The 19,031-nt window shown below is 32.1% G+C and overlaps 3 protein-coding genes across 5 annotated transcripts in view; 1 reads left to right on the top strand and 2 right to left on the bottom strand.

Moving 5' to 3' along the window:
• Positions 1-2,467: 2,467 nt before the first annotated feature.
• LOC123267238 lies at positions 2,468-5,027 on the bottom strand. Its single transcript, XM_044731792.1, has 3 exons — positions 4,863-5,027; positions 3,284-4,471; positions 2,468-2,559 (listed from the first exon to the last, which is right to left on the bottom strand). Exons 1-2 carry the CDS (start codon positions 5,025-5,027, stop codon positions 3,287-3,289), a joined length of 1,350 nt encoding a protein of 449 aa, XP_044587727.1. The 3' UTR covers positions 2,468-2,559; positions 3,284-3,286.
• A 3,073-nt stretch (positions 5,028-8,100) lies between these two features.
• Positions 8,101-9,991, top strand: LOC123267650 (putative ankyrin repeat protein RF_0381). 3 transcript variants are annotated; one of them, XM_044732387.1, is made up of 2 exons: positions 8,101-8,152; positions 8,331-9,991. In XM_044732387.1, exons 1-2 carry the CDS (start codon positions 8,116-8,118, stop codon positions 9,914-9,916), a joined length of 1,623 nt encoding a protein of 540 aa, XP_044588322.1. In that variant the 5' UTR covers positions 8,101-8,115; the 3' UTR covers positions 9,917-9,991. The 3 variants fall into 3 exon arrangements, with proteins under 3 accessions (XP_044588322.1, XP_044588323.1, XP_044588324.1); XM_044732388.1 differs by lacking the exon at positions 8,101-8,152 and adding an exon at positions 8,162-8,269 and having other exon boundaries at positions 8,331-9,990; XM_044732389.1 differs by lacking the exon at positions 8,101-8,152 and adding an exon at positions 8,225-8,272 and having other exon boundaries at positions 8,334-9,991.
• Positions 9,992-15,263: 5,272 nt separating this feature from the next.
• Positions 15,264-19,031, bottom strand: part of LOC123267239 (cytochrome P450 4C1-like) — a 40,916-nt gene continuing 37,148 nt past the window's right edge. Inside the window, exons 4-12 of the mRNA XM_044731793.1 lie at positions 17,006-17,197; positions 16,846-16,933; positions 16,669-16,771; positions 16,488-16,607; positions 16,242-16,385; positions 16,112-16,180; positions 15,776-15,944; positions 15,510-15,689; positions 15,264-15,436 (exon numbers count right to left, since the gene is read on the bottom strand). Coding sequence (XP_044587728.1) covers positions 15,264-15,436; positions 15,510-15,689; positions 15,776-15,944; positions 16,112-16,180; positions 16,242-16,385; positions 16,488-16,607; positions 16,669-16,771; positions 16,846-16,933; positions 17,006-17,197 — 1,238 coding nt within the window. The remainder of the gene's footprint in view (positions 15,437-15,509; positions 15,690-15,775; positions 15,945-16,111; positions 16,181-16,241; positions 16,386-16,487; positions 16,608-16,668; positions 16,772-16,845; positions 16,934-17,005; positions 17,198-19,031) is intronic.

The following is a 19,031-nucleotide window of genomic DNA, read 5'->3' on the forward strand; positions in this document are numbered from 1 at the left end:
GATATTCTTATATGTCGAAACTGTAAACAGAATGTTAAATTTGCTGAAAGTGGAATACGAGGCCTCGGATTCAAGCTCGTTGTTAATTGCATGTGCGGATCGAAACAAATTCCATCAGGTCCTTTTATAAATAATGGATTTGAAATAAATCGTAGGATAGTTTTTGTCATGCGACTCTTGGGTGTTGGCCGAGAGGAAATTAATTTATTTTGTAATTATATGGACATAGGTACTGGTATCTGTGAAAATACTTACAATTCGATATATGATCATATTCACAGTGCTGCTAAAAAAATATTTGAATTTTGTTGTAAGAAAGCTGTAGATGAAGAAAAAAGAAAATAAGAAGCACGAAAGACCTCTTCTTAATTTTAAAGTATCTGGTGATGGAACTTGGAGGAAACGAGGATTCAAATCATTATTTGGCGTTACAACTCTAATAGGCTATTATACTGGAAAGGTTGTAGATTTAGTTGTTTGGAGTAGTTATTGTCATGCGTGTGCAATATGGAAGAACAAACCGAAACTTCACCGGAATATATAGCTTGGGAAGAAAACCATGATGAAGAAAGCTGCACACAAACACATGAAGGATCTGCGGGAAGTATGGAAGTTGAAGCTATCAAAACGATGTTTACAAGGTCAGAAGAATTACACGGAGTAAAGTACGGTAATTATATAGGCGATGGAGATTCCAAAACATTCTCAGCAGTGATAAAATTGAACCCGTATGGTGATGAACTGACAGTAACTAAAAGCGAATGTATAGGTCATGTGCAAAAAAGAATGGGAACGCGACTCCGGAGCGTAAAAAAAGAAAAACATTTGGGCGGAAGAGGAAAGTTGACAGAAGTTTTAATAAAAAATTAAGCACTTACTATGGACTAGCAATTAGGAGAAATGTAAATAGCGTTGAAGACATGAAAAATGAGATATTGGCAACTTATTTCCATATGATATCAACAGATGATAATCCACAACATGACAAATGTCCAAAGGGTGTAGATAGCTGGTGTAAAGTGGAACGAAGCTAAAAGCTCTGGGGACAGAAACTCCAAAACATCCGACACCTTTGCATCCTGACGTTCAAAAGCGATTTTTCCAATTAATCAGGATTTATCGGGTAGATTTATTGGAGAGATGTTTAGGAGGCCATACTCAAAATGCTAATGAAAGTTTTAATTCAACTATTTGGCGTATGGCCCCTAAACATTTGCATAGTGGTTTAAAAACTATTGAAATTGCTGCATACTTGGCTGCTTGCTTATTCAATGAAGGCAGTTCAAGTATTTTATTAGTCATGAACGAGTTAGGTCTCATCGTTGGGGAACAATAGCTTCAATCACGCACAACAATCCGACAGTCAGCGCGTAACCCGTCAGAATCGACGCAGCTCCTTGGACAGTAAAGAAGCCCGAAAGCACGAAAAGAAAAGCTACAAGCTCAAAATGAAGCATATGAAGCTGAAGAAGGCTTACAATATGGTGCTGGAATAGCTGATTAATTGGTAAGTTGTTTTCAATTCGTTTAATACAACTTTTATATTAACCTTTTGGCACCGTGGCTTTATTTACCAGTAACAATTTATCGAAACAAAAATTTTTCATAAAAATTTATCATACAAAAATTTCTCACATGCAAAAATTCTCACTCAAAAATTTCTTGTTTAAAAAAAATTCTCACAGAGCAAAAATTATCATTTAAAAGTTTCTCAAATATTTTATTTTCACTTTATCATTAAAAATTCAAAATTAAATAAATATTAATTTTAATAATAATTAATAATACCAAATAAATTTTGACAATGAGAAATATTGCCTTTGTGAAAATATCGAACAAGAAATTATTGCTGATAATTTATGTCGCGAGAAATTATTGCATGAGAAAAAGAGACGGTCACCTTAACTTTTTTTCATCACTTATTTTTAAACGCGTTTTTCTCGAAACTAGTTTTTTCGAACTAGTGTACACTCTAGCTTAAAAGTTTTTAACCAATCATCTTCAAATTTAGTATATTATTTCTTTACATAATTGTGCTGAATATGAACCTCAATCAGAAGCAATTTTTTCATTTTAACTAATTTTTTATACTAAACAATAAACAAAAAAGGTAAAAAACATGACTTACTTTCACAGCCGTCAAAAAATGAAAATTTTTTTTTTTCTTTAAAATGAGGTTCATATAGAAGATACATGTCTAAAAAGTTATAATTTTGATGCATTGATTTCAGATAAAAATTATGGCCTCCATGATGTACACCAGTTGCGAAGTCGGACGACAACCTACGAGATGTATCAGCTGATATCTTTACTACTTTTTAAGTTTTATTCTTGTAAATGTAAATTTTTACTCTTCAATATATGTATAAAATAACCCAAAAGTTTGAATAAATAATATTAATTTTTTATACCTTTAAATAATTGATTAAAATCTGCTCGAAAACGGCCATCTATACGTATTTCCCCCCTTAAAAAGTAGTAAAGATATCAGCTGATACATCTCGTAGGTTGTCGTCCGACTTCGCAACTGGTGTACATCATGGAGGCCATAATTTTTATCTGAAATCAATGCATCAAAATTATAACTTTTTTTAGACATGTATCTTCTATATGAACCTCATTTTAAAGAAAAAAAAAAAAAAATTTTCATTTTTTTGACGGCTGTGAAAGTAAGTCATGTTTTTTTACCTTTTTTTTGTTTATTGTTTAGTATAAAAAAATTAGTTAAAATGAAAAAATTGCTTCTGATTGAGGTTCATATTCAGCACAATTATGTAAAGAAATAATATACTAAATTTGAAGATGATTGGTTAAAAACTTTTAAGCTAGAGTGTACACTAGTTCGAAAACTAGTTTCGAGAAAACGCGTTTGAAAAATAAGTGATGAAAAAGTTAAGGTGACCGTCTCTTTTTCATGCAATACTTTCATGACATAAATTATCAGCAATAATTTCTTGTTCGATATTTTCACAAAGGCAATATTTCTCATTGTCAAAATTTATTTGGTATTATTAATTATTATTAAAATTAATATTTATTTAATTTTGAATTTTTTAATGATAAAGTGAAAATAAAATATTTGAGAAACTTTTAAATGATAATTTTTTGCTCTGTGAGAATTTTTTAAACAAGAAATTTTGAGTGAGAATTTTTGCATGTGAGAAATTTTTGTATGATAAATTTTTATGAAAAATTTTTGTTTCGATAAATTGTTACTGGTAAATAAAGCCACGGTGCCAAAAGGTTAATATAAAGTTGTATTAAACGAATTGAAACAACTTACCAATTAATCAGCTATTCCAGCACCATATTGTAAGCCTTCTTCAGCTTCATATGCTTCATTTTGAGCTTGTAGCTTTTCTTTTCGTGCTTTTCGGGCTTCTTTACTGTCCAAGGAGCTGCGTCGATTCTGACGGGTTACGCGCTGACTGTCGGATTGTTGTGCGTGATTGAAGCTATTGTTCCCAACGATGAGACCTAACTCGTTCATGACTAATAAAATACTTGAACTGCCTTCATTGAATAAGCAAGCAGCCAAGTATGCAGCAATTTCAATAGTTTTTAAACCACTATGCAAATGTTTAGGGGCCATACGCCAAATAGTTGAATTAAAACTTTCATTAGCATTTTGAGTATGGCCTCCTAAACATCTCTCCAATAAATCTACCCGGGATAAATCCTGATTAATTGGAAAAATCGCTTTTTGAACGTCAGGATGCAAAGGTGTCGGATGTTTTGGAGTTTCTGTCCCCAGAGCTTTAGCTTCGTTCCACTTACACCAGCTATCTACACCCTTTGGACATTTGTCATGTTGTGGATTATCATCTGTTGATATCATATGGAAATAAGTTGCCAATATCTCATTTTTCATGTCTTCAACGCTATTTACATTTCTCCTAATTGCTAGTCCATAGTAAGTGCTTAATTTTTTTATTAAAACTTCTGTCAACTTTCCTCTTCCGCCCAAATGTTTTTCTTTTTTTACGCTCCGGAGTCGCGTTCCCATTCTTTTTTGCACATGACCTATACATTCGCTTTTAGTTACTGTCAGTTCATCACCATACGGGTTCAATTTTATCACTGCTGAGAATGTTTTGGAATCTCCATCGCCTATATAATTACCGTACTTTACTCCGTGTAATTCTTCTGACCTTGTAAACATCGTTTTGATAGCTTCAACTTCCATACTTCCCGCAGATCCTTCATGTGTTTGTGTGCAGCTTTCTTCATCATGGTTTTCTTCCCAAGCTATATATTCCGGTGAAGTTTTCGGTTTGTTCTTCCATATTGCACACGCATGACAATAACTACTCCAAACAACTAAATCTACAACCTTTCCAGTATAATAGCCTATTAGAGTTGTAACGCCAAATAATGATTTGAATCCTCGTTTCCTCCAAGTTCCATCACCAGATACTTTAAAATTAAGAAGAGGTCTTTCGTGCTTCTCATTTTCTTTTTTTTTCTTCATCTACAGCTTTCTTACAACAAAATTCAAATATTTTTTTAGCAGCACTGTGAATATGATCATATATCAAATTGTAAGTATTTTCACAGATACCAGTACCTATGTCCATATAATTACAAAATAAATTAATTCCCTCTCGGCCAACACCCAAGAGTCGCATGACAAAAACTATCCTACGATTTATTTCAAATCCATTATTTATAAAAGGACCTGATGGAATTTGTTTCGATCCGCACATGCAATTAACAACGAGCTTGAATCCGAGGCCTCGTATTCCACTTTCAGCAAATTTAACATTCTGTTTACAGTTTCGACATATAAGAATATCCGATAAAGCTGTGAAGACGGTAAAAAATTCTATGATTCTATAAAAATGTAATGGGTTAACAATTACATTTTCACTCATTGTATTTGATAGCTTTTTGGCACTTATACTCTCGTTATTATCACCACACTCGTTTGATTCAGTATTTGAAAACTGATTTCCGTGAAAAGATCTTTTGCGTGGTCTACTACGACGAGCACTATCACTACGTCCTGTTTTTGGATACGAAGACATTTTTTACTAATACTGCAAACACACGCTACGAAGGTCGGTTGTGAACTAATATTACACTATGGTTTGTTACAAGGACACTAATACTTCTAGTAGCTTCTATACGAATAAAATAAAAGAACATCTGCCCATTTTCCCTTTCTCTCTTAAAAATATATACCTGGAAGTATATGAATGACTACCTACTCGACCCTAACCGACCGCTCCGTTCAGGTAATTATGTTCTCGGGCGCTGTACCGAGCGCACTTACTAAATCGCTTGTAACTTTTGAACGAATAATAATTTTGACCTGAAATTTTAACTGTATATTTTTCAATAGTTTTACAAGCGATTTATGAAAAAAAAAAATTTTGAATTTTTTCAAGCCTCTACACGTATTTCCCCCCTTAACGATTAAACAAAAATGTTATTTTCATTGAATTTAATTAAAAAAAGAACAAGCTTTCGATTAAAACAATAAAAAAGTAGGTTTCCGAACGTATTACGGAGATATTTTATATTTTTTATGAATGTGATACACCTAGTGCATCCAGCAGGTGATGCTCCCTGTTATTAGAGCGCTATCTATTATGAGAGCGCGAATTCAAATGAAATATTCAAATTAGTAAATATTAAATGATTAAAATTAGTTAAATTTTATATTCGAAGTAAATATTCAAATCATTTATTTAATGCTTTTACTCTTACCAGTTGTAATGAACATCTTTTAGTTAACTCTGTTTTATTTACAAAATAAAATAAAATAAAATAAAAAAACATATTTCGGTACAAAAGGACATTGTAACCGAATTCTCAGAACCCACAAAAAGTACTTGAATAATTCAAGGACTATTTCTCGCCACATGGAACTTAAAACCCTATGAGGAAAAGTCGTAAAAGACACGTGTGAAATTCAATAGACCCTCGTTCTAAAGTAACAAAGAATAATACAAAACCATAAGTAACTAAACAAAAATAAGATTATTAAATAACATTTACTGTTAAAATTTAACTTTATATAATATTTTAGTTAAGCAAAATTAAGTTAAAATAATTAATAATTATTATCTTGTATTTAATTTATAATTAATAATTATTATTTAATTAATTTACTATTAATTTATTATTGAATCATTATTTAATTATTATTTAATTTATAATTGAACGATAATGTCTATTCTTTTATACATGATAATAATTAAACTGACTTATAATTTTATTAGAAAATTCGATTGTAAAATGATAGAAATAATATTTAATTCAAGTTATTAATTAGTCAAACTTAAACATTAATCCAACATATTATAAATAATATAATATATATATTTTCATGTTATAGTTTATTATAATTTTATTGTAATTTAATTTCAAGTTAATTATAAGTTAATTTTTATTATAAATAGATTTTAAAAAGGTCTGTTAAATTAATAAAAATAGTTAAATAAACATAATGACTGTACTGCTAAAAGTGTATATTAGTGAAGTCCAACTTTCAGGCCGATAGGCTGAAATAAATATATATAGATATATAAGGATCATTTATATGTAGTAGAAAATGTGTGTGCTTATATATTCTTTAGAGTGTATGTATGTATGGAAGTTATGGTGGGAGAAGAACGGAGTTTGAAGCTCTTCGGAAAAACTATGTAACGACACTTCTCACCGAGAGCTTAGATTGCTAAGATCACGTCATTGTAAACCTCAATTTTATAATTTGAAGCTTTTTAATATTTTGTCAACTTGAATAATAAATTGAAACCAACTAAATAATTTTGATCAAAATTAAATAACGTCTAAACAGAATTCTTTTATTTAAAATGATTCCTTTCCCGCGTTGAAACCGAGTATTTTAATACTCCCGGGCGAAAGAACTACAATAAGTAAAGTTTTCAATAAATAAAAATAACATCCACTAGATGGAAGCATAACATGAAAAATCACTAGGAACTTCCGTTCTTTAAAGTATTGTATTTGACTTGGCAACACCGCTTGCGCAGTTACCCAGCGCATAAGTAACCACGGTTTTTTAAATGCTAGAACATCTTAGTCATTTTAGTTAGACAGTAAACATAAATAAATTTTAAGGTTAGGGAACTCTTGCGGTGTTGTCAAGTGTATACCGGTAATTCAGCGTGCTGTATTTTTTATTAATCAATAAAATGTTAATAATTATTTAATGAGTAAATTTTTCGGAAATTTCCTCAAAAATGTTATTAATTAATTTAAAAATTAATTTTAAGATGCATAACAAAAGTATTATGCTACGTATTATTTTTTTATAGACATTATTTTTACTAGGAGGGTACTGGATCTCATTAAAAGGAGGTCCGAGCGTAACTTACGAGTCAAAATAATGTTAAAATTTTTTTTTTACTGTCAGTCTTCCCAATATTCGTCAAAATTCTTCATCTTAATTTAAAATAATTTGAACAATTTAGTAATTGATGATTTTTACTTATTTAATAAAATTACTTTCGTATTTATTACTTGCCGGATCAAATAAACAGATTTGGCAACAGCGCGTTTGATTATACCCATTACAGAGACGTGCATGAGTGTGTGAGTTAAATATTTCTCTCTCTGTAACTATATTTTTATCTTTTTCTTTTTTCTCAGCTGTTGACGCGACGTTGCCAAATCTTTATTCAAATAAGTAGCTGACGATAAACGAATCAAAAACATAAAATTAAACTTTAAATATTTCAAAAATTATATCGGTAATGTATTATTATTAAATTTTTTTTTATATTTTATAATAATCCAGGTTTCTTGTGTATAGTTTTTTATTCGTTAAAGTTGGGAGGTTAATATTGAAAAAAATAATTAAAGTCTCGACTAAAGTTTTCCGCCATATGAGCCCGTGTGTATAAGGAGATGAAAAATGTGATTTTTGAAATTTAATATCTAAGTAACTAAACGGTGAATCTTTTTAAAATTTTCGGATTAAATAAATGACGTATTTATTTATACGTATACTTAATTTCAAAGCTCAAAGTTGGAAATTATTTTTCACATTAGATTTGCTCGAATCTCTTTAACTTAAAATGAACTTACAAAACAATTTTAAAATAAAGCTTCGTCAGAGCGCATGCGTTAAAGTAAAACAAGCACATGCGCGTCGAGAATATAAAAATAAATTTAAAAAAAGGTAAATATAGTTAGAGAATTAAAAATAAACTAAACAGCTCCGCTTAAAAATAAAGCTAACAAAACATGTCAGAGTTTTACACGTTTAAAGAATAAAAACAAAAACAACTACCAGAAAGTAAGTTTTTATAATTTAATAATATTTATAATTTGTTATAAAACAAATTTATATTTTTTAGTAATGGCTGCGGTTAATAGCAACATATTAAGCCGAAAATTATCCAACGCAGTACATCGCGGTGACTACGACGAAGTACTTAGCCTAATAACAATCCTAAAAGAAACTGACGAGAATTTATGGCAAGACTGCAGTTATTCTTTATTGAGCGATGCGATAAAAAAAGGGCACAAATCGGTGGCCATTTTGTTGTTGAACAACCAAGCGAAGATATGTCCAAGCGACAACAAAGGAGACTCAGCTTTTCAATTGGCAGTCGAGAACGATGAGTATGAAATAGCAAAGCTTCTTCTTGAACAAGGCGCAAATGTTGATGAAGTTATTAAATCAGGTGATTATCAAGGTAGTACTTTGTTACACGTGGCATTTGACAACAATGAGCTTGAAATAGTCCAATTATTGCTGGATTATGGTGTGAATATCAACGTAGTTGACAGTGAAATGAAAACTTGTATTTTTTATACGACGCAATTGACGGATTTGACGATGCTGGAATTGCTGCTAAGAAACGGCTCGGATTTGAAGGTCGTTGATTTGGAAAACAACACTCCGTTGTTCAACGCAGTGAGTTCGACGAGTTTGGCAAGTGTGAACTTGTTTCTGCACTATGGAGCTCAGGTGAATGTCACGAATAAGTTCCTTATGACTCCGTTGCATTTGGCAGCGCAAAATCCGTCCTGGAAGATCATGGAGAGCTTGATAATGAAGGGTGCGAATGTAAGCGCGGCTGATTTGAAAGGTTTGACGCCTTTACACACTGCAATATTGCAAGGGTTCGTTGGGAACATCAAGTGTCTTCTTATAGCTGGCGCTGATGTTAATGCGAGGGATATTAACGGTGAAACTCCGCTAAATTATGCAGTTCAGCAAGAAGACATGGAGGATATGATTGAAGAACTGTTGAGGCGCAATGCTGATGTCAATTGTTGCGATAACAATGGCCTTAAGCCGCTTCATTCTGCTGCAGATGCTGCATTTGATGAGTACATTGAAATACTTCTGGAGTTTGGCGCTGACATTGAAGCTATCGATAATGAAGGACGCACTGCGCTGCATATGACCGACAGTTTTGATAATGATTATCATCTGAGGTGGGAAAGTGTTCCGCTGATGTTTAAGTTGTTTAAGGATCATATCTTCAAGATGCAAATAGTAGATTTGGTGGTCGGAGAAGATAATTTGAAGATTATCAACGAGTATTATGGAAATAAAATTGATGTTACGGATAGTTTTAAAGAAAGGTGCTTGAAAGAGATTGAAGAAATGAAAAGAGTTAAAATTAGAACCACTGGAATCAGCTACTTTGATATTTTGAAGAAAGGCAGGCATAAAGTCGCTAGATATGCGATGATTCCTGGGATTGAAGATGCTTTCAAGAGGTTTGAATACGCAAACTTGTTTCCGCTCTACCGAGGGATCTTGAAGAAATGCTTCGATTGTGCAGCGAAGAGAAAGCAAGTTTTGGTGTTAGATAAATATCGTCTTCTTGATAATGTCTTTCCTCTGGTGCCGGAATATTGCGTTGATGAAATAATTAAATTCTTGGGAGATAATGATTTGAAAACTTTTATCGAGGCTTGCTATTAAATGTTTTTGATTTCTTCTGATATATTTATGTGTGAAAAGACAATTATATAATTGTTATTGTACATTGAAGATATTAAATATATGGTTGAAATAATTTTGAGGGTCAATTATTGATATTCGAATTGCCACAACAAGTTTTTAGATAAGTTAACTATAAAATAAAAATAATAATCGTTGACAATCTTTTTAACTTCCCGCTAAGAAAATTGAAAATTTTCAAAAATCGGGAAGTTATTGGTTTTACCCCGTTTTCGAAAATCGAGTTTTCATCGGATGTCGACGTTTCGAGGTCTTAGGAAGCTTCCTTGACTATTTCCGCTATGGTGTCTGTATGTATGTATGTATGTATGTATGTGCGTGTGTGTGTTCGTGTGTATGGATGTATGTAAACCTCTCATAACTTTTGAACGGCCTGACTGATTTAACCCTTTAGAGTCAGAGGATCTTGAAACGTCTACACGTGAGAGTAGTGGGGAGAGCGCAAATCCGTAGTAAGACCCAAGAGTGGGGTTTCAAGGTCAGACTCTAAAGGGTTAATCGCAGTTAGTACCATTTGAAAAGGCTTGACTGAACTTAGATTTTGAATACAATTTGGATCGATTTAAACCGTTAGATTTTGAGAAATCTCAAAAAAACGGTAACCGTTCAGAAAATCCAAGGCAATAATGTCCATGGCAATAATCTCCAAAAATAATGTGGAATTCCAATAATATCCAATTGCAAATAAATCCAACATAAAAATTTCCAAAGACAAATATATGAAAAGGTTAATTAATCCCAATGCTTTAATTCATATTTGTAAATAAATATGTACCAGTCGGTAACCGGTTAGAAAATACAAGGCAATAATGTCCAATCCAATAATATCCAATTGCAAATAAATCCGAAATAAAAATGTCCAAATGATGATCATGATGATAATGATGATCATGATGATGATGATCATGATGATGATCATGATAATGATGATAATGATGATGATGATGAAAAAACTACAAAAAAAATTTTTTTCAAATGTGATTTTTTTGGAATGAATTTTCAAACGACTCTACCGATCGATTTCAAAAACTAATCAGCTCTTAACATCAAAACACCACGTCAATCGTCGCTGGTCCGGTCAAAATCGGTTGATTCGTTCGTGAGTTATCGTTGATGAAAGAAAACCGAAAAAAGTGTTTTTTTTCGGAATTACTCCGAAATTCCTAGTTTGATCAAATTAAACTTAGATTCTTTATGAGGCTTAGAAAACTGCGTCAAATGCCGCCAACCCCGTAAAAATCGATTCATTCATTCAAAAGTTATTGCGGTTTGAAAATTTAAAAAATAGTGTTTTATCAAACTCCTATCAGATTTTTGAGCTCTAAGAACTCAAAAACGTCATAAGTACAATTTCAAGCGTTCAGGTATGGAATTGGCGGGTAGTTGCAGGGATGGCCTTTAAAGTCAACCGTTTCCCTAATTAGGTAGATTTCTATAGAAATATAACTATTGTAGCCGGTCTCATGTTGTAATTTTAGGAAAATTTTATCATAATATGTTTTATTTTATCGAGTAATGTCGAAAAATGGCATTGGCTCAAAAGTTTATATATGTATTTATGTATGTATATATATATATATATATATATATATATATATATATATATATATATATATATATATATATTTGATATAACGCGCCATGTCAGCAGGATTGCGCCCACAGTTCTCAACCGATCTTTATGAAATTTTGTGGGCTTATTCTGTGGATCAATACCAAGATCAAGTTCAAAGATGAGCAAAATCGGCCGGTTAGTTTACGAGTTGTGGGTGTTTGAAAATTTTTTCATTTTCAAAAAATTTTGAATTTTGTATTTTTATGAAAATAATCTTCCAGATGTAAAAATAGATAAAATCTATCAAATTTATCTTAAATTTCATTTAATAACCTTCAATTTAAACTATTATTTGTCTAGTTTTGATGATTTTTAATTAATTCCGTGAATTTGAAAATTTTCAAAAATTTTTCAATGAACGTATTTCAGCCCTTTTCTTTAAATAATTTTAAGCCATAAAAGATAGCTTGAATTTATCAACTTTATGTCAAAATTCACATAATTATCTTCGATTTGAGCTATTATTCGATGCCTTTTGATACTTTTTTTCAATTTATTTCGGAGTTTGGAAAATTAAAAAAAAATCAAAAATAAATTAATTTTTAGCTATTATCATCAAATGACTTTCGTCTGTTACAAATCCTATTTTTTAGGAAGATGTCTTTGAATATCTATTGGTTGTAGTCGGTCTCATATCATTATTTGCAAAAATATAATAAAAAATAAATTTTAGGACATTTTTGCCTTTTAATAACGTGTTTTTTTTTCAATATTCAAACAAGAAATCTACCTATCCATGTCGGGTATGGCCGAATGGCGTTTTTTTTTTTATTTTTTATTGTTAGATACATCAATTACTTTTTAATTACAAATTATGAAAATATAAAAAAATAATAGCTTAATTTTAAAAAAAGATAAAATTAATTCCATCCAGATCGCCAGGATGAATTATCAAAATCAAAATCATTTATTTTATCAATCAATTCTTGAGTTACAAAATCAGCAATTGTGATATACAAAGATTTAGGCGGTCCTTTGGATATGTCTATCACTAACTGATTAACCGGCGGGAAACACTTAGAATCACGATAGAATCCTCCATCTCTTGCGATTTTACGTCGACTATTTATCCCGTCATCAAAGGAAATATCATCAATATAACATTCGAAAGATTTTCTGCGCCATGACAGAGCTCGAACAACATCAGACAGTATATATGAACACTTATCATTAAATGAGATCTAGCTAATGAATTGTGATCACTTGTTAGAAGAATTTTTCCTCGATGCTCCCCAATAGTATCGTTAAGACCCTAATTCTTGACTAAACGTCTTCCACCCTCAGCAGTGTTGATGTAATGATCAATGATATCGCAGTTCCGTTTAGGTTCATCAGATTTTAACTTAAATTTTATTTCCAGGAGCATAATTACAAACTCCCAAGGATTGTCAGTCAGAAAATGATCAATTGTTCTCAACAAATCCGAAAATAAAACATAGATCTTGTTACCAAACAAGGTGATATCAAATGAATTAGACGTCTGATGAACTTCAACATGCAAAACACGAATTCCATGTTTTAGTTGCCGGAAAATGTCAAAATCTTGCGTTTATAAACGATCTAGGTTAACAGTGTAAGATAGTGATTGGTGCGTACCGATGAGCGCAAGGTCTTTCAATTTTCTTGAGTTTGGTAGTCTTGACAAGTATTTAATACGCTCCATGTAAGTTTTGTACTTGCGGCAGTGTGAGGGACATGATGAAAAACACGTTTCTACAAAACTATTTAAACAATTAAAGAAAACACAATTATCCACTGAAGTAACATCTACTTGTTAAATAAATACAAGAAAAATTTTAACTGTTTTGACGATTGTTTGATTTTAAAGAACATTGAAAAATTTCTTACAATAAAACTAATTTTCACTTATTCAATACTTCGTTATCGGTTAATATGTCTATATACATTTTTAGGGTTTTTGATGACATCCGGCGATTTGATAAAAATAAAAACAAAAAAAAAAAAAAGAAATGATTCTTAGTCATACACTGTTATGATAATAAAATTAAGCGACATATAATAAATTTTTTTAATGAATTCTAGGAAAAAAAATTTATTTAAAAAATTCCATCTTTAGAAGCTCGATAAAATTGTAAGTGCAATTTAGAAGAAAAATTATAGAACTAGTTTATTTTTTCAAGAAAAATAAAAAAAAAGTTTGGAAAATCCAAAAGTGCACGACTCATAACGCTCAACCATTTTTGAAGAAAAAAAATAAATTGTGTAATTGATTAAAAAAAAATTAGGAAAACGGTTGACCCTGAAGGCCATCCCTGCAACTTCCCGCTAATTCCATACCTAGGCGCTTAAAATTGCACTTATGACGTTTTTGAGCTCTTCGAGCTCAAAAATACCACTTATAAGTTATTTTGAGCTCTCCGAGCTGAAAGAGATAGCTTTGCTATGCTTTTGAGCTCTTCGAGCTCAAAAGTCGTATCAAAGTTCGATGAAACACGATTTTTTAATTTTTCAAACTATTATAACTTTTGAATGAATCAACCGATTTTCACGCGGTTGGCGGCGATCGATATAGTTTTTTGAGCTCTATAAAAAATTTAGAACAAAAAAAATTGATCTGATAAAAAATTTCGGAGTTATTACAAAAAAAAACTTTTTTCGATTTTTTTCGTCAACGATATCTCACGAACGCATCAACCGATTCTGACGCTCTAAGTGGCGAATCGATGCGATTTTTCAACGTTAAGAGCTGATTATTTTTTAAGGCCGATCGGTTCAGCCAATTCGGAGATATTTAAAAAAAATGAAAAAAAAAAAACAACTTTTTTTTCACTTTTTTTTGCAATTTCTCGCAATCTACTGGTCCGAATCGGTTCCTTACTTACGTCCAACTTACAGGAAATCTAATTTTGGCGAAGACCTTTCGAATGACACCAACTGCGATCAAATCGGTTAAGCCGTTCAGAAGTTATAAGATGTTTACACACACACACACACACACAAATTAGAAAAATGGTTGATCTTGAAGGCCATCCCTGAAACTTTCCACTATTTTCGTAATTCAGCGCTCAAAATTGTACTTATTACGTTTTGGAGCTCTTCAAGCTCAAAAATATAATTTTCGTGTAGTTTTGAGCTCTCCGAGCTCAAAAGTCTGATAGAAGTTTAATTAATAATAAAACACTATTTTTTTAATTTTCAAACCGCAATAACTTTTGAATTAATGAACTGATTTTTACGCGGTTGGCGGCATTCGACGCAGTTTTTCAAATTCTATGATATACTTTCAAACACAAATTGATTGAACTGGAAATTTCGGTGTAATTCGAAAAAAAAACTTTTTTTCGATTTCTTTCGTCAACGATAACTCACGAACAAATCAACCGATTTTGGCCGGCTTGGTAGCGGTCAACATGATTTTGTTAAGAGCTGATTAGTTTTTTGAATTGATCGGTCAAGCCGTTCAAAAGTTATTAAAAAAAAACACTTCTGAAAAAATTTTTTTTCGTAGTTTTTTTGAGATTTCTCAAAATATACCGGTAATACATTTGAATAGTAAAAAATAATGGTAATACATTTTAATAGCAGTTAATGAAATGTTTTAAATCTTTGTTTTTCTACAATAAAATTTACAAAAATAATTTTTTATATTTTATAAGTATAATAAATTTGATAATTGAATTATTCCCACAATATTTCAGAGATCTGGTTCGCCGATATTTTCTATAAATAAAATTAACCACTATCTCTATTTATTGGGACAAATTTGACATAAACTGGATGAGACGGTCTTATTACAAGTTCAAAAATCAAATGTACATTCGCGGTAGTTTCTTGAGGTTCCAAATAAAAGTTGTAAAGTAGACCAGCTATGAATGTCTTCAATTCAAGCATTGCAAATTTTTGGCCTAAAATAATTAAGCTCGTTTATTAATTATGCATTCAATATCTTTTCCAGAAGATTGGATAAATAAGATTTACCAATGCAATTGCGTGAACCAGCACTGAATGGAATAAATGAAAAAGGGTGTCTGTCTACTGAGTTTTCTGGCAAAAATCTATCTGGGTCAAAAACATTCGGACGTGGCCAGAAATTAGCATCACGGTGAGTGTCAAATATTCGAAGATTTAGAATCGTTCCTCTTGGCACGTAACAGTGCTCTGAAATAATTAATAAATTCAATGATAAATCGAAGTTCGACTTTAATAATTTGTTAAGATTTTTTTTTCTTAAAAACTATCCATACTTAACACTAAATCTTGTTTAATTTTCCTTGATATAATTGCGACTGAGGGATAAAGTCTTAATGCTTCTTTAATACAACATTCCAAGTATGTTAAGTGTTTGATATTATTAATATTTACTTCTCCATTATCATCCGCTAATACTTCCTCAATTTCTGCTCTTGCCCGATTCTATAAAATATTAATGCAATTGTTATTGCAATGTGTATATTATAAAAAAAGCTTTTCGATGTTTTTAGAAATTGCAAGAATATTCATTTTGATTCGATTGATTATTTTAAAATTTAAAGTGTGTAAATCAATTTTATAATGAAATAGAAAAGATTGTGATTATTTACTTGTATATCTCGATGTTCAGCCAGTAATAAGATAATATATAGTAATGCTATTCCAGTAGTATCATGGCCCTAAAGAATTAATCAACGATTAGACTATTCTCATTTAAAAATTGAAATTTTTGATAATCACCTCAAAGATGAACGTATCAACTTCTTCTTGGATTCCTCGATCATCGACACCTTCATCCCGTTCAGCAGCTGAGAGTAAAATATTCAGAAAAGAAAGTCTTTTCTGATTGGCTATATAACATATTTTATGATTAATCATTTTCATCTTCCCACACATTTATGTATGTTATGTAAACCTCTCATAATTTTTAAACGGTCAGACCGATCTCATCAATTTTAAATATAATTTGAGTACTAATATTCACACATTTATGAAAGTTTTTTGTATACCTGGGATAGGTTGAAGTTCTTTTTTATTTGTTGACATAGCGCTATCTAAATATTTACCACCAGTTTCTTCGTGATATCGCTTTCGTTTTTCAATTATCTGATTCAAAATGAAAAACAAATTATTGATTTGCTAAAATTATATTTAAAAAATTAAATACTTTTTTAGTAAAACTATGAAGAACTTTCAAATTTTTCTGATATTCTCGACCTTTAGATGTTAACTTAAAAAGGGACTCCGCCCTCAACCATGGTCTGATATTTCTATAAATCAATGTAATAAGTATTGCAATTAATCGAATAATCATTGAATTTTTTTAATACGATAAAATCTTTACCTATAAACAAATGTTTCTCCAAATTCGTAAAGTGCTTGCTTGTACTGTTCCATGTCAGTTTCTTCAATTACAACTCCCGTGGTTGATTCTACATGCAGTAAAAAAACATTACTTAGAATTTTATTAAAATCATCTGATAAACATATGCATACTAACGTACCAACTATTGTATTAAGAGTAAATGTTGTAAGTAACGGCAATAGTTCTTTAATAACTCCATCTGAACCCGATTCTGCTTTGAGATTCTTAATCAAATGATTTGTATGATTAGTAAAGCAATCCATATACTCTCTAAGATTATGAAGGTGAAATGCAGGAGTCAATATTTTTCTTCGGCTTCTCCATTTTTCTCCTTAGTACGCAAAACAGATAAAAAATAGATACATACTTATTAATAATTAAACTTGTAATTTTTACTTTGCAGTTAGAACCTCGATAAGTTAAAATTTAAGGTAATCGTTAAAAAATTTGAGTTATTATCAAGTTCTTTACTTATCGAGAGTTTAAGTTAGAGAGATAATTGAAATAAAATTTTCAACTTAACGAAGTTTATCGACTTTGGAAACTTGAGTGAAAGCAGATACATTTAGGTAATTCAGTTAATTCAATAGAAGTGACATAAATTTTGATTTATTCATTTATTAACTTCCCGCTAAGAAAATCGAGGAGTTCCGAAAAATCGGGAAGTTATTGTTTTCACCCCGTTATGTAAAAATCGAGGTTTCAATAGATCTCGACGTTTTGAAGCCCTAAGAAGTTTCCCTGACTATTTTCACGATGATGTCCGTATTCATGTGCGTGTGTGTGTGTGTGTATGTTTTTTTTTTTTTTTTTTTTTTTTTGAGGGGGGAATTCTTTTTGCGGATTCCAGGCATAGCTGTTTCGCCTGGATATGTGAAGATTCGACGCAGCGTCATACTAAAACTCTACGCTAACGCCCCTACTCACTAAACCCTAAACCCCTTTTCTTCTTTCCTCTAATCCCTCATGGGAACCGCCGTCAGGCATTACTTCGTGAGGGGAGGAACTAGCTACTGCTCTTCCTTCTGGTGGCTAAGGTGTTAACTACCTTCCTTCTATCTTCTGATATTTGCTCTTCTTCTTTCGGTGGAACGCAAGTCTTTGAGGACTTCTGTTGCAAACGTGTTGGTAGCGTTCCAGGCAGCTTCTGATGACAACATTGCTTCCATTAGTGAATCTGGTTGCATTCTCTGGTTCAGGATCCTCTCCAACTCTTCACGCTATGGATCGAAACGAGGACACAAAGAAGACGTGCTCCGCATCTTCAGTAACTCCTGGGCAGGACGGGCACTCCGAAGAGTCATCGTGCTTAAAGTGGTGTAGATACTCTCGAAAACACCCGTGTCCCGACAACATCTGCGTAAGTTAGTAATTGACCTCGCCGTGATTCCGGTAAAGCCAAATGTCGATCCGAGGTATGAGGCAGTGCGTCCACCTACCCTTCTCTGCAGCATCCCATTGTAGTTGCCATCGGCCTATGCTGTTCTGCCGTTCTTCAATTCTAAGTTCTTCAGGGCTCAAAGCAGTTGAACTTTTTCATTGGTAAAGGGCTCGTCTTTCCTCTGCTAGAACTCTAAGAGGTAGGGTTCCGACAATGACGCACACTGCTTCTTTTGATATAGTGCGGAAGGCACTAGCTACTCGTAGGGCACTCAGTCGATATACTGATCCAGCTTTTCTCCATGATTCTTGGGCTTCCAGTGCATCAGCCTAAATGGATATTCCGTAAGTGAGCACTGATGTGACTACTGATGACAATAGTAGCCTCCTGCTCTGCATTGGGCCTCCGATATTAGGCATCAGCCGTGCGAGACTAGCCCTTACTATTGACGCTTTGGCGCTGACGTGTTGATTGAAGTTGAGTCGGGCATCCAGCATCACTCCTAGATAACGGATAAATGGTTGGGATGTGATTTCTTGTTCTCCGACTCTCAACTTGATAGTTTCTACTGTTTTTCTACTGGTGATGAGCACTGCCTCGGTTTTATGCTTGGCTAGTTGCAAGTTCACCATGTCCATCCACAAATTGACTCGTCTGAATGTAATATCAAATGCCATTTCTATCTCTTCGAGGTGCTTTGCGACGATCACGACAGCTACGTCATCCGCATATGCTACAAGTTTGACTCCCGTAGGCAATGCTATTCTCAGGAGGCCATCATACA

The sequence above is a fragment of the Cotesia glomerata genome, linkage group LG6 (genome assembly GCF_020080835.1).
Source record: "Cotesia glomerata isolate CgM1 linkage group LG6, MPM_Cglom_v2.3, whole genome shotgun sequence".
Taxonomy (NCBI): domain Eukaryota; kingdom Metazoa; phylum Arthropoda; class Insecta; order Hymenoptera; family Braconidae; genus Cotesia; species Cotesia glomerata.

What these genes read in the sequence shown, in the direction of transcription:
- LOC123267238 (XM_044731792.1), bottom strand. Translation starts at nt 5,027, where the DNA reads ATGTCTTCGTATCCAAAAACAGGACGTAGTGATAGTGCTCGTCGTAGT. An exon ending in CAAATACAATGAGTGAAAAT is followed by an intron (nt 4,472 to 4,862) that starts GTAATTGTTAAC and finishes AGAAAGCTGTAG; the next exon opens with ATGAAGAAAAAAAAAGAAAA.
- LOC123267650 (XM_044732387.1), top strand. Translation starts at nt 8,116, where the DNA reads ATGCGCGTCGAGAATATAAAAATAAATTTAAAAAAAG. An exon ending in AAAAATAAATTTAAAAAAAG is followed by an intron (nt 8,153 to 8,330) that starts GTAAATATAGTT and finishes TATATTTTTTAG; the next exon opens with TAATGGCTGCGGTTAATAGC.